The sequence below is a fragment of the Neophocaena asiaeorientalis genome, unplaced genomic scaffold (assembly GCF_003031525.2).
Source record: "Neophocaena asiaeorientalis asiaeorientalis breed wild unplaced genomic scaffold, Neophocaena_asiaeorientalis_V1.1 scaffold155, whole genome shotgun sequence".
Classification (NCBI taxonomy): Eukaryota; Metazoa; Chordata; class Mammalia; order Artiodactyla; family Phocoenidae; genus Neophocaena; species Neophocaena asiaeorientalis.
In genome coordinates, this window is record NW_020173040.1 from 7,119,637 (window position 1) to 7,134,740 (window position 15,104).

The 15,104-nt window shown below is 39.4% G+C and overlaps 1 protein-coding gene across 1 annotated transcript in view; it reads right to left on the minus strand.

The window, feature by feature from the left end:
• Window positions 1–15,104, minus strand: part of ADAMTSL3 (ADAMTS like 3) — a 358,752-nt gene that overhangs the window by 104,406 nt on the left and 239,242 nt on the right. The window contains 1 exon segment of the mRNA XM_024742722.1: window positions 8,079–8,368. Within this exon segment, the coding sequence (XP_024598490.1) occupies window positions 8,079–8,368 (290 nt within the window).

Consider the following 15,104-nt stretch of genomic DNA (forward strand, 5'->3'; position numbering starts at 1 on the left):
CAGCCACGGTTCATGGGCCCAGGCACTCCATGGCATGTGGGATCTTCCCAGACGGGGGCACGAACCTGTGTCCCCTGCCTCGGCAGGCGGACTCTCAACCACTGTGCCACCAGGGAAGCCCTCTGGAGGGTTTTTATCATAAATGGGTGTTGAATTTTGTCGAAGGCTTTTTCTGCATCTATTGAGATGATCATATGGGTTTTCTCCTTCAGTTTGTTAATATGGTTTATCACATTGATATATTTGCGTATATTGAAGAATCCTTGTAATCCTGGTATAAACCCCACTTGATCATGGTGTATGATCCTTTTAATGTACTGTTGGATTCTGTTTGCTAGTATTTTGTTGAGGACTTTTGCATCTATGTTCATCAGTGTATTGGCCTACAGTTTTCTTTGTTACCTCTTTGTCTGGTTTTGGTATCAGGGTGATGGTGGCCTCGTAGAATGAGTTTGGGAGTGTTCCTCCCTCTGCTATACTTTGGATGAGTTGGAGAAGGATAGGTGTTAGCTCTTCTCTAAATGTTTGATAGAATTCGCCTGTGAAGCCATCTGGTCCTGGGCTTTTGTTTGTTGGAAGATTTTTAATTACAGTCTCAATTTCAGTGCTTGTGATTGGTCTGTTTATATTTTCTATTTCTTCCTGGTTCAGTCTCAGAAGATTGTGCTTTTCTAAAATTTCTGCAGTGTCATTTGCAACTTTTCCTTTTTCATTCTTAATTCTGTTGATTTGAGTCTTCTCCCTCTTTTTCTTGATGAGTCTGGCTAATGGTTTATTAATTTTGTTTATCTTCTCAAAGAACCAGGTTTTAGTTTTATTGATATTTGCTATCATTTCCTTCATTTCTTTTTCATTTATTTCTGATCTGATTTTTATGATTTCTTTCTTTCTGCTAACTTTGAGGGGGTTTTGTTCTTTCTCTAATTGTTTTAGGTGTAAGGTTAGGTTGTTTATTTGAGATTTTTCTTGTTTCTTGAGGTAGTATTGTATTCCTATAAACTTCCCTCTTAGAACTGCTTTTGCTGCATCCCATAGGTTTTGGGTCATCGTGTCTTCATTGTCATTTGTTTCTAGGTATTTTTTTGATTTCCTCTTTGATTTCTTCAGTGATCTCTTGGTTATTAAGTAGTGTATTGTTTAGCCTCCATGTGTTTGTATTTTTTACAGATTTTTTCCTGTAATTGACATCTAGTCTCATAGCACTGTGGTCAGAAAGGATACTTGATACAATTTCAATTTTCTTAAATTTACCAAGGCTTGATTTGTGACCCAAGATATGATCTCTCCTGAAGAATATTCCATGAGCACTTGAGAAGAAAGTGTATTCTGTTGTTTTTGGATAGAATGTCCTATAAATATCAATTAAGTCCATCTTGTTTAATGTGTCATCTAAAGCTTGTGTTTCCTTATGTATTTTCATTTTGGATGATCTGTCCATTGCGGAAAGTGGGGTGTTAAAGTTCGCTACTATGATTGTGTTATTGTCAATTTCCCCTCTCCTTGCCTTTTAAATGTACCCAAGGTTCTCTGTCATTAAATGACAGCACACTCACACACCTCCCCCTTAACCCACTGTGCCTTCTAGCCTTCTACTTCTCTCTGTTTTCTTTATCGTAAGTTTTGCCACAAGAAAATCGTATCTATTCATCTCCATTTCATCACCTATCACTCTCCTCCATCCTTTTAAGTCTGACTTCGTCTCCATCACTCCATGGAACTGACCCTGTAAGTCCTCAGTGACTTCCCCTTGCTGGACCCGGTGCTGATTCTCAGTTTACCTCACTTCACCTCTCAGTGGCCTCAATGTAGCCGACTCTGGTTCCCACCACACCACTCCCTCCTGGTTTTGCTCCTATCTGGCTGACCTCTTCATTGCATTGACATCTGTGGCTCAGTATCCTCCACCCAGCCATCAGATGTTGAATTTCCTCAAAGATCATTCTTAGATCCTCCCCACGGCTCACAGGTGTGCTCTTCCTGAAGATTTGCATACATACCCCTGGCTTCAATCCTCTCCGTACACAGATGACTCGTAACTACATATTTCCAGACTAGATCTTGCCACTTTGCTTCAGATTCACACATTCAACTTCTCTTTAGCATCTCCATTTGGAAGTCTAAAGGCACTTTAAAATCATTATGTCCAAACTGAAGTCATGATTTCTTTCTGCCAAACTGGACCGCCTGTCGGCACTCATCATCTCAGAAAAGAATCTTAGGACTCAGACCCGCCACCTCACTCCCACTGGCCACTCCACTGACAGACTTTTTCCCTTCTCAACATCTCTCAAAGTCACCTGCTCACTCCATCTCCATCATCATCACCACTCCAGCCCAAGCTCTTTCCTGGACCAGCAAAAGCTTCCTTGATGGTCCCTCTTACATCTGCTATGAACCATTCTAATCCCTTTTTTACAATACAACCAGACTAACCTTTTTGAAATAAATAAACATTTGATCATTAACTCCCACTTTAATGACTTGAATTGCTTCTCATCGATCTTGGGATAAAGACCCAAATCAACACGGCCGGTAAGGCCTTAACTGTCTGGCCCCTGCATTCCGCTCTAGCATCATCTCACATTAAACTCCGTCTTTCTCAGTACCCCAGCTGTGACCGACTTCTTCAGCTCCTGGAATGTCCCATGTGCCCTCCCGCCACGTAGGGCCCTTCCACATGATCTTTTTTCTGCTGGAAACTCTCTTTGTACCACCATCTCCAACCTCTCTTTTGCTTAATTAATTCCTCACCTTTCAGATTTAAGTTCGAGTGTAACTGTTCTTAGGGAAGCTTTCCCTGACTTCCCTAATTAGGTCAAATTCCTCCTATTATATGCTTTTATAGCACCACACACTTCTTCTGTAGCTGCTATAACCAGCTGTAACTGTACATACATGTGTGTGTGATTATGTGAGTAACACATTTCCCTCACTAGATTTGAGTTCCAAAGGTAGGAACTACTGAGTCCGTATCACCTAGCCAAGTGCTTGGCACAAAGAAACGTGCACTAAACATTTATAAGCTGTTGTTTTTGAATGAAACAATAGAGAGATTCCCGCTAATGTCAAGACCAAGGCAAAGTTAGCATTATCCACATTATTTACTATCGTTTTTGAAATTCTGGACAATGCAGTAAGATATAAAACATAAACAAGATAAATAACTATTGGAAATAGAAAGAGAAAAATCATCATTAATTGCAGATGATTATTTACTTGAAGAATTCAAAAGAATGCACTCGGAAACTGTTAGATGCATTAAGGGCTTCAGCAGTTTAGTCAGATTTTTTTTAAAAAGGGGAAAAAAACAGTATTCTAATATAAGATGAATAACCTATTATTATTATATTATAAACCAATCACCCCACCAACATTTATCATATACCATGTGTCAGGCACTGTGATTAAACACCTCTCCAACATAACCTTGTTTAAGAATCACAGTTAATTTCGTTTCTTTTTATGGCTAAGTAATATATGGGGATATATGTATATGTATAGCTGATTTACTTTGTTATAAAGCAGAAACTAACACACCACTGTAAAGCAGTTATAGTCCAATAAAGATGTTTAAAAAAAAAAAGAATAACAGTTAATCCTTTCATTACTCCTAATAAGGTAGATATGGCTCTTCTCATTTTACAAAAATAAACCTCTACAAACTTAAATAACTAGCCCAAAGAGAGTGAAAGAACTAGGGTTCAAAAATGGGGCCAGGCCTCAAAGTCCATGTGTATGCTACTAGCCTGTGCTTTTAGAAAATACAAGGGTGAAAATGAAAGGTCATAAATGCAACAAATAATATAAGATACCAAAGAAAACTTTAGTGAGGAATGTTTATGATGTAAATTACAAAACCTTACCAGAGGGTATTAAAAAGGTAAGCATAACTTCCAGAATGTACATGTATGTATACACGCACACATACACACACACACATACACACACACAACACAATGCTGTATACATACATACATACACACACTCTGGAAGACGGAAATTGAATACGTCTGCATGCTTCATACTTTTGGGAATTGAAAAAGAATTCTCTGTTGCCACTCCAGTATGAAAGCAGATTTGTAAAACGTTCTTAATCATCAGTAATGACAACAAACGGATTTACTTTTATTCCCTGTATGATGTGAAGGCAAGTTAGAATATACAAATACACAATATCAAGATGTGACCGTGGGCTTCCCTGGTGGCGCAGTGGTTGAGAGTCCGCCTACCGATGCAGGGGACACGGGTTCGTGACCCGGTCCAGGAAGATCCCACATGCATTATCTTTCTGGAAATCTATAATTTGCGTATCTTATTTTTCTACAGAAACAGGAATGTTGAAGAAATAACTATATGCCTGTGGAAATTCTACTTTCCTGTGGTTTTCAGTCACTGCAGACTTACCCTGCCTATTATCCAGGGTGAGGGTTAAAAACCCACATTCAAAACCACACATAAGTGGACTTGTAGAGGCCAAGCCTCTAAAACCACATTAAAATGGATCATGGAGAGGCAAGTATCACTGCCTGTAAGTAATGGAGTAGAGACAGTAAAGCCAAAATAATCAAAAGCTGCACTCCATCAGGACAAGGACTATGCCTTCATTTTATACCCTGATACTGAGCCCAGAAGCAAGTGCAGAGCATGGAGTCCAGCACACAGCAGGTGTCCGGTTTCCTGCATTTATAGAGGATTTTATAATCCTCCAAGCTTTCCAGTTTTTATAGAATTTAGTTATGTATTTAAAAGGAAATTTTAAGCTTGAACCCAAGAAATTAAAAACATTACTTTTTACAAAGTTAAGAGGCTTATTATAAGCGCTGACAGTTCAATCAACCCTCTCTAAAGAACAACAATTAAGCTGTTCGTTTTCTGTTTTGGACTGTGTGATGCCCTCTGATCCTCAGCTTCCCCAACTGTAAAATTTGGGTTAGTGGGTATCCAAGGATCATCTTAATGATATAATTCTTTTTTTTTTTTTTGCGGTACGCAGGCCTCTCACCGCTGTGGCCTCTCCCGTTGTGGAACACAGGCTCCGGACGCGCAGGCTCAGCAGCCATGGCTCACGGGCCCAGCTGCTCCGTGGCACGCGGAATCTTCCCGGACCGGGGCACGAACCCGTGTCCCCTGCATCAGCAGGCAGACTCAACTACTGTGCCACCAGGGAAGCCCAATGATATAATTCTTAATTACACAACTCAAGGCACCCTCACAAGGCTGAATTCTGTTTAACTAAAAGTTGAAAGATTACCAAGTTGAGGGCTATTAAAATATGTAAAATGCATTCCAGATACACAAGAGGATGTCAGAGATAAATGGACACCTTCCCATCAACCATCTGAATACTGAAATGCATTTCTGACATGAGCAAGGCATTTTTCTCCTCACAACAGGCCAAAAGGTCCACAGTGCCCATAAGGATAAACTGCATTAGTCAAGTTTCACAAAAACTTTTATGTTTTAAACAGATCCTGGTCATGCTATTACTCCTAAGTATATACCCCAAAGAAATGAAGACATATGTCCCTACAAAAATGTGAACATGAATGTTCAGAGCAGTATTTTTCATAATTACCAAAGACATGTGAATGATCCAAATTCTAACTGATGAATGGTGAAATGTGATATAGCCATGCAATGGAATAGTATTCAGTCCTAAAAAGAAATGAAGTACTGACTTATGCTACAACGTGGATGAACATTGAAAACACACTAAGTTAAAGAAAGGGGTCACAGAAGATCACTTGTTGTGTGATTCCATTTATATGAAATGTCCAGAATAAATAGAAAGTAGATTAGTAGTTGCCAGAGGCTGCTGCTAGCAGGGAAATGGGGGCTTGAGGGAAAATGGGGAGTGATTTCTTAAGGATACAGCGTTCTTTTGGGGGGAAAGTGTTCTTTATAAAACTGATCGTGATGATGGCTGCACAAGTTGGTGAATATACGTAAAGACACCAAATTGTATACTTTAAATATATAAATCGTATGGTATATGAATTAATATCTTAATAAAGTTGTTACCAAAAAAACAGAAAATCATTCCAGGGGGATCCAGGCATCCTGGAGGTGGAAACTAGGGCTGTCTTAGTGGACACTGGGAACACAGCAGATCCTAACATTTTGGCACCAGGCTCCAAAAATGAGGTCTAATAGACTCTCCCAACTGAATCAGAATTTACCTGGTCAATTTTCCTTGGGCAACTCCTAGTAGCCTGTTGAGTTCCAAGGACCCAACAAGCCATATTTTCCCATCTGGAGAGGGCCTTCCCAGTCAGGAAAAGAACTGAAGTCAAGGATGACAAAGTACTAGATGCAACAGTAATTCTATCAATGGCAGTATTAAAAGCCTGAGATTAACACAGTAGTTTTGGGGTATGCAAGCAATAGCAGGGCTTATTTCTGCTCTCATAATGAAAGACAAAGCTCCAAGTCTCTGGTGAAAATACAGCAATGTAGTGGCTCAGAAGTGGTAGAGATAGCTGCATTCTGTAGTCATGTAGTAGAAAGTTCCAGACATCTATAATTGCAATTGAATAGGAGAACATTTTAGCATCCCAGTGACTATCTCTAGAGGGTTTCCCCAGATTCATCAAGAAAGTACTAGCTCCCAGACTGCCAAGGGCATATCAGTCTTAAGGTTTCCAAGATATAACAAAAGATGTGGCCAGGACCGTGAACCCAGAGGGAGCAGTAGTTAGGTTTTGGGGCAACAGCAGACACGTGGCAGTGTGCAGGTAACTGAGACTTACGTGCCCGGAAGGGAAGAGACACAGCAGACATTTAGGGTGAACCAGGCTAAATTCCTGGCTAGTTGGGATGGGCTTCTAGGAACCAGGGAGAAGCAAGTAAGAGATAGAGAGAACCTGGAGGCAGATACGGGTTCTTCTCCTAACTTGCACATGGTACCTCCAGGCGAAAGGCAGTAGCTTAGCTGAAACCTGGGGGTAAAGCACACACCACCTCATCTGGGTCTATTGACAGGCTGGTGTCTAGGATAGGTGGGTTTACAGGTTGATTAGACAAGAAAGGAGAAAGACAGATACCATGAAGTCACAGTGATTGGACGGCAAGGATTAAGAATGTCCTCAAGAGCCTGAGGGGCAAAAGAGGAGAGGCTTGGGCACAATGACTGGTCCATGAGCTCTAAGACCCGATTGGGAGCTCCTAATGGGTGCGGGGCCGCCAGGAGGAGTGGAGCCTGCTCTTGAGCCAACGGCCTCCTAAGGCAATAGCTTCCTTATCTTTTCCACCGTTGGCTGGGACTGAAGTCAGAGCATTTCTAGCCCCCAACTTTAGCCACGACAGCTGGCAGGAAGGCGCAGTCAAGAGTCAGTGATAGGATGTCAGGGGCCTGGATTCCTGATGAGATGAGTCTCCTTCATGTTAGTAGAGGATCTAGGTTTCCCATTGATTATTTCTGTCTTTTTCCTTCCAACAGAGAGAGAATGACTATCTGGACTCCCACGCCCTGCTCATCCACTTCCTTTTGGATCCTGGAATGCTTAAAGCGCCTTGGGGCCAACTTCCACGCCAGTGGGGTCCCCTGACTATATTACCACTTCCTAATCCTAACAGGGTCCCCTGGCTATGCATGTTACCCCACACGTACACACATAAATCATGGTGATCAGGGTGCTCTGCACTGGTTTCTGGTCCAATGTGCAGGTATGGACCTAAATATTTTCTAAGGATGGCTTCTGACCAAGAGTTGCATCAGATAGGGCAATCCCAGGCTGCCTCAATCTGTAATTCTGTTTTATGCACAAGACTGCCTTAACTAATCATTTCTGCATTTTCCTATTTATTCTCTATTAATCAGTGACCTCTCGCTCCATCTCAGTTAGGCGGATGCTTAGGCCAAGGAGCACAGGCTACAGTGCCACTAGTCCTTTATCTTTCTAGAATAATCACGATGAAAACTGAAAGAAAGAAAAGGCATAGTTTTCAATTATTATTTCAAAACCTTAACCTCCTTTTGACTTCTACTAATTTGCATATTTGGCTTAACCGATTTAGTGATTTCTCAAACCATCCGCAATGCAAGACCTAACTGTCCCCTAAACAAAAAAATCACATACCTCCCAAACACGTGGCAGTGCAAGGGGTGAAGCCAGCATACTCCCAGTCGTAAGTCATCTCACTGTCCTGCTCCTGCTGGGAGGCGGCCAGCTCACGGGAGGTGGGGCTCTCATCACAGGGTTCCAGGTGGCAGGGCCGCTCGGTGGGCAGCCGGGGGCCTTCACACTCTTCCTCGGGTAGCTCGGTCTCCGTCTGTGTGAATGTCAGGAACACGCGGCACTTCACCTCTCGCACCTGAACGCCCGGCCCACACGTGGTGCTGCAGGCGGACCAGGGCTCTGGAATGAACCTGCGTGAAACGGGGGAGCCCCGGGTCGGGGGAGGACACGGGCAGTCATTCAAGAGAGGCCACAAAAGGAGTGACAAACATTCTATGAAGGAAAAAAGTAACTTCATCCAGAGGGAATTCAATATATTTGGAATGCTGTCCTTTTGTTGGTGCTCAAAAATGTGTCGCTGACAAATGTTCCAACCCCATCAGCCATGGAAAGAAATTTGCACCAGAGATACACTGAACTTTTGTACCCATTTTATAATTCAAATTCTGTGCTCTGACCTTTGTGGATCATCACTAAAAGGTTTTCTTTAAGATCTGGTAATAAATAAACCATTGTGTAGAGATCATTTCGACTCTGATTTCTTTTATAATATGGAGATGTTCACCAGTATTTATTCAAGAAATCTTTATTGAGCTTACCCTTTCTTAACAGAGTTTTATTAAAATGTCTCGATATTTAGGAGCTAGACTGTAGGATAACAAATGCTTTCTGAAGAGTGGATGAAGCTTTAATATTCTTTTCTATTTAATATATAAATACACAAAACTTCTGAATCTTCTTGAAAATATCCCAGGTGTTGCCCACTCTGACTGCATAAAGCATTTATTTCTTATCCTGAATCATTATCCACTAAATCACAGGGCGTCACCCTTTGGTCTGTAGACCAAAGGCCTACAAAGGTCAAATCCAGCCTACCTGTTAAGAATGATTTTTATAGTTTTCAATGGCTGGGGGAAAAAAAAGAAGGATAATATTTTGTGTCGTGTGAAAATGACAAAAAATTCAATGTGTGTCCATAATTAAAGATTTATTGAATACAGCCACGATCACTTGTTCACCCATTGTTTATGGCTGCTTTTGTGTTACATGGCAGAGCTGAGTATTTGCAATACAGACTGTTTGGTCTGCAAAACCTGAAATAGTTATTATCTGGCTCTTTACATAAAATGTTTACTGATTCCTGCACTGAATTTAAAACATAGATTCAACAGGGACGTATATTTTAAAGATACTCTGAAGGAACATTTGCATCATAAGATATTAATAAGTAATAGTCTGGAAAGAGTGCAGTAATAGAATAAGTCTGGGAAACTTTGCTTTCAATAAGGTTGAATAGGTTTATTTACTGCAAAACTTTTCCAAAAACTATGATATGAATGCATACCATACATATTTAAGAGGGGAATATGATGGGCATCATTTCCTAAACTTAAGTGAATATACGCCTCTATTCATGGGATAATGTTGTACTAACTAACTTCAGAAAATGCTGCTGAGATGTTTGCTTAAAATGCAGTTCCAAGGCTTAATGTTTAAAATCTCAGAATGATATGGTTACAAGGGTCTCTCAGAGTCATTTAAGCTTCTTTCCCTACAGTTGTACACAACAGCACATACCCATCCGCAGAATTGAAACACCACTGCTTTAGATGAGCCCAATAAAGAAATATCAATAACTCTTCCCTTTCCTCATTTTGTTTCCTGGGTTGAAAATTGTTAGTGGGAAACTCTATTCTCTAATCCTCATTTTCCATGAAAGGTTTTGCTTAACTTCTCAGGATGGGGTGGTACTGGAGTAATATTTGCACGTTTACTCTCTGCTTGTTGCTTTCCCACGGTAGAACTGGAAAGGAGGAGACTGATTAGATGCATCCACAGAATGTAATAAGATGAGGTCATTTAAAAGAAGGAGGTGAGTCTATATGATTGATAAGAAATAGTCTTCTCTTGAAGACTGTTAAATGAAATAAGTATGGGATATATATACTATGATCTTTTGTCTAAATACACAAAAGGGCATACATATACACATATATAGTGTATATACTATATATAGTATATATTTATAGCTATATGTCTATATATGCTGATTTACATATAATTTCTCTTTTCAGGAAGCAATTGCAAGAGTTGGGAACTGGAGCGTGTAAAAGGGAGGCTTTTACTTTTTGTTTTGCAGCTTTAAAATGTTTGAACTTTCTCACCATATGAATACGGTACGTCTATGATCATTAATATTTTTCTCTTTTTGCCTTTGTAATAAAAACTTAAAATTTGGGATTATGTTTTAATGGGAAGTAGATTTTTTTCATTCAGACTGGACTCCTGTGTCTTGTAGATTCAGAATCCTGAGAGGAAGGCTCACCTCAATTCCCAACAGGGCAAATGATGGTTACACTTGATACCTTTCTAGGTGTCCTGGATCTTTCAAGTTGTTTTTCTGTTCAATTTTTTAATTAAAAAAAATTGGGGGGATTGTGGGATCTTAGTTCCCAGACCAGGGATAGAACCCGGGCCCTCAAAAGTGAAAGCACAGAGTCCTAACCACTGTACCACCTGGGAATTTCCTCAAGTTGGCTTTCAAAGATCCTTTTAAGGGTCCTCTTAAAAAACAAATGTCAGAGCTGTCCAAATCAGCCATGAATGATTTGGGGGAGGTGATGTGGGGAGCCACAGCAACTCCAAAATGTATGCATCTTCTAGCATGATCTTCTTCTATGTATTATTTTTTATTTAAAGGAAAGATAGTATAGTGTTCATGCAGTTCTGAATCTTGTTTTGTTTTTGTTTCTCTCCCACAGTAATTTTTTTTAAAGAAAAGAATGGAGCACAGTTGCACACAAGCATTTGAAGAGCAATGTCTGGGCACAACAAAACCCGAGAAACAGAGCATGTTCCCTATGTCTTTGCACAATAGAAGAACTTAAAAGAAGAGCAATTCACTAACATGAGAGCTTAGACACAAGATGACAAAACAACAGAATAAAATGGAAAACTATAGAGCTGAAGAAACAAACTATGAAACATAACATTATTAGAAACTAACAATTCAGAACTAAGAAGAAAAACAGAAGAAATATAGCTGAAAATCAAATTAATGACATAGAAGCAAGACTTGGAAGTGAATGCAGTGTTGAGAGAGAGAAAAAGAGAAGCTTTTAAAGCAATTAGAGGGGTGAAAGGAGGGATGGGCTGCAAAGGAAGCTTTTGGGGTGATGGGAATGTTTTGTATCATGAATGGGGCTGGGGTTTTATGGTTGTGTACATCTGTTAAAACTCATCACTTTGAATAGACAGTTTTTGTATGTAAATTATACCTCTCTAAAATTGATTTTTAATGCAGATTTTAGAGATAAAATGAGAGAGAACCTAAATAATCCAATATTGAAGACAACTGGATTCTTCAAGTAGAGGTTTCAACACATGAAACAGAAAAAAAGTGTTCATAAATAAAATATGCGAAAAATGTGCCTAAAATACAGCTTGGAAAGGTACATTGTCTTCTAGGAAAAAGTGATGAAAAAATGATTAACAAAAACCTAGAGCTTTCAGCAGAATAATGCCCCTCCCAAAGATGTCCACACCCTAATTCCTAGAATTTATGAATATATTACCTTACATTGCAAAAGGGATTTTGCAGATGTGATTAAGGTTATGACCTCAAGATAGGGAGATTATCCTAGTGGGCCTAATCTAATCACATGAGTCCTTAAGAACAGAAAAAATTCTCTGGCTGGAGTTAGAGAGAGATGCAGCAGAACAAGAGGCAAGAGAGATTCAAAGCATGAGAGGTACTCAGCCCGCTGTTGCTGGCTCCAAGATGGAAGAGGCCAGGAGCTGAGGAATGTAGGAGGCCTCCAGAAGTTGAGAACAACTCCTGGCCAACAGCCAGCAAGGAAATGGAGATTTCAGCTCTGCAACTGCATGCACCTGAATTCTGCCAACTCCCTGAATGAGCCTGGGAGTGGATTCCATCCACCCTAGGGCCTTCAGAGGAGCGTTCAGGCTGACAGACATCTTGATTTCAGCCTAGTGGGATCCAGAGAAACCAGTTGAATCTATTGGGTTTCTGACCTACAGAACTGTGAGATAATAAATTTGTGTTGTCTTAAAGCACTACGTTTGTGTAGATGAATATACCTGGCTTAAAAAAGTAAAACTTTGAGGATGGAGAGAGAATTGTATAAGCATTACAAAAAAAGTCCCTTATAAGAATAAAAAGTCAGGTGGACTTCAGACTCACAACATTCAAAACCAGAAAAGGATGGAGCAAAAGTTTTGAGAGAGAGAATCTGGGTCCCAAGAATATTATGTCCAGTCAAATTGTTATTCAAATACAAAGGCCGTAATTTTCTGTAAAATAGGAACAGTAATGGTACCAACCTAATGGGGTTAGGTAAGGATTAAATGAGATGTCAGAGTGAAAAGTTCAATAATTACAACACAATAAAAAATGACAACTAACATTCATTGCATTATTATTCGTGTGAGATACTGTTCTATGTACTTCACATATATTTTATCATTTACTCATAACAACAACCCCATCAGGAAGTATTGTTATTACTCCCATTTTACAGATGAGGAAACTGAGGGTAATTTGTCAAAGATTACAAAGTAGCTACTGGCATTATTTTACCCTGCCTCAGCAGTGAGAGATCATAGGTGAGAGATGCATTTTAAGATCATCCAAGATGACAATAAAAGGATGCCAGGAAAATTCAACAATACTATTTGGGGGCATTTACTTTTCTTATTTCAAAAATGAATAAACAAACACCAATACCCACTTGATAAAATAATTCTTCACTCTAAAAGAAGAAGAATGTAACCCGTATTAGTGAAAGAAAAGCATATTTGGGGGAAAATATTATCAGAAACAGAAGGAAATGTATAGCATCTCCTTAAAATTTAATGACAATAAAATTCAAGGAAGCATTCTACAGAACAAAAGATAAATGAGGGGGTTAAGGAGTCAAAACATGGCTGGAAAAAAAACCTCTGGCTTGGCTGAGAAAAGACTGAAAAATACAAAAATAATTCAAAGTTTGCTCTATGATAGAAGAAAATCCAAATGAATAGTAGGAAATACATTCAATGAGGAGGAGGGCAAGTGCTTTTGTTTGAAGGGGAGGTGTGCTTCCAAAACATGGAGGAAAAAAGACAAAGAGGTGGGGGAAAATATCACATGTTAAAAATAGAGAAGAGATGCAATACAGACAGTTGGTGAACCTTTAGAATAAATAAGAAAAATAACAGAAAAGAGGCACAAATACAACAGAAGAAAACTTTCATGCACCCAAGAAAGATTTGAATCTATGTCCTAAAAGCCCTCACTGTTTACCAAAATTATTGAAAAGAAAATAGAACCTGGACTTATTCTAGAAAAATCCTCTAATTTTAAGTATATGGGGAAAATCTTATATCTAAGCAGAAAAAAAAAAAAAATGGTTCACAACACAAGGAGGAAGGACAGTTTAGGCGCAAATATTTCCTTTTCAATATCCAGAGCCATATGTCCACAGTTTTAAGGAAAATAAAAGAAGATAGCTTATTAAACAAGAGTTCATATTCCTGCTCATTTGAGGGTATAAGAAAGGCATCCTTAAATATAGAGGGTCTTAGAGAGTATGCCATCTGTATAATCTCCCAGAAAAAAATGCACAAAGATCTCCTCCAATTTAATGAGAATTTCATTTTTAAAATTACTATGGGGGAAAACCAAAAACAAAACAAGATTCAGCACTGCCTGAACACTATAGTATCTTTGGTTTAAATTTTAAAAAGGAAATTTGACAGTAGAAATTAAATGCCTTCAACGTGCCTATCTTCTGGCCCAGAAATTCCACCCCAGCAAATGTGTCCCAAGGAGACAATTAGAGATGAAGAGATGGGCAATTTGAGATTTGCTACAGTTTTATTTAGCATAGTAAATAATTAGAAACAAACTGCAGACATCCAGAAAGATCTCTCTAAAAATGTAATCGTGATTACATCACTTGTTAAAAATCCTTAAATGGCTCTCACGGCCTCCAGATGAAGTCCAAATTCCTTTATGAACCATGGAAGACCTCCAAGACTTGCTTACTTTCCTAGCTGCCATTACCACCTACTTCTCCTCCAGCCCCCTCTCCACGCTTAGTACCTCAATGTCCAGGTGTGGCCCCCATAGGCCAGTTGGCCAACATGCAACCTCGATACCTGACATGCTGTTCTGACATCTGTGTACATCTTAGGGCATCGTTTCATGTACCATCTCTCCCAGGAAGCCATCCCTGACCTCCTAAGCCTTACAATACCGTAATATAATCACTAACTTCTCTATCTGCCCTATTAGACCAACCTAAGGATGGGAGAGACTTGAATTCAGGTCTCCTAACATAAAGTTGGAGCTCTTCCTAGTATGACATGCCAGAGAATCACCATCCACCACTTAATAGCTCTGAAATGTTGGATAATTCCTTAATCTATGCCTTTGTTTCCTCATCCCTAAAATGAAGCTAATAATAATGCCTCCTTATGGGGTCACTGTGAGAATTAAATCAGTTAATCCACATGGAACACTTAGAACACAGTCTGGCACAAAAGAAGTCCTCAATATTAGTTGTTTACTGCAGTTGTTGTGAGAAAAACAGCTGCCTGAAACATAACCTAATTTGATTTTAGCAAATACAAATAGCACAAATGCAGAAGCTAAAATAGCAGTGAAGAAAATACACAAAGTGTTCTAAATCCTTGGTTCTCATATATGAAAAATGGGAGGGAGGGCAGCATGACTAAGGAAGTGTTGTGAATCCCGTAGAAACTAGGAAGGCTCCAGGGAAGAACTCTTAAAACAACAATGAACCGTATCAACTGTCAACACATTCCACAGCTGAAAGTTAAGAAGGTCAAAACTGCAGTTCCCTGGCTTAGCTTTATAAGCTATAATTTTTATTTTTCTAATTAAAAAGAAAAGCCTTTTGA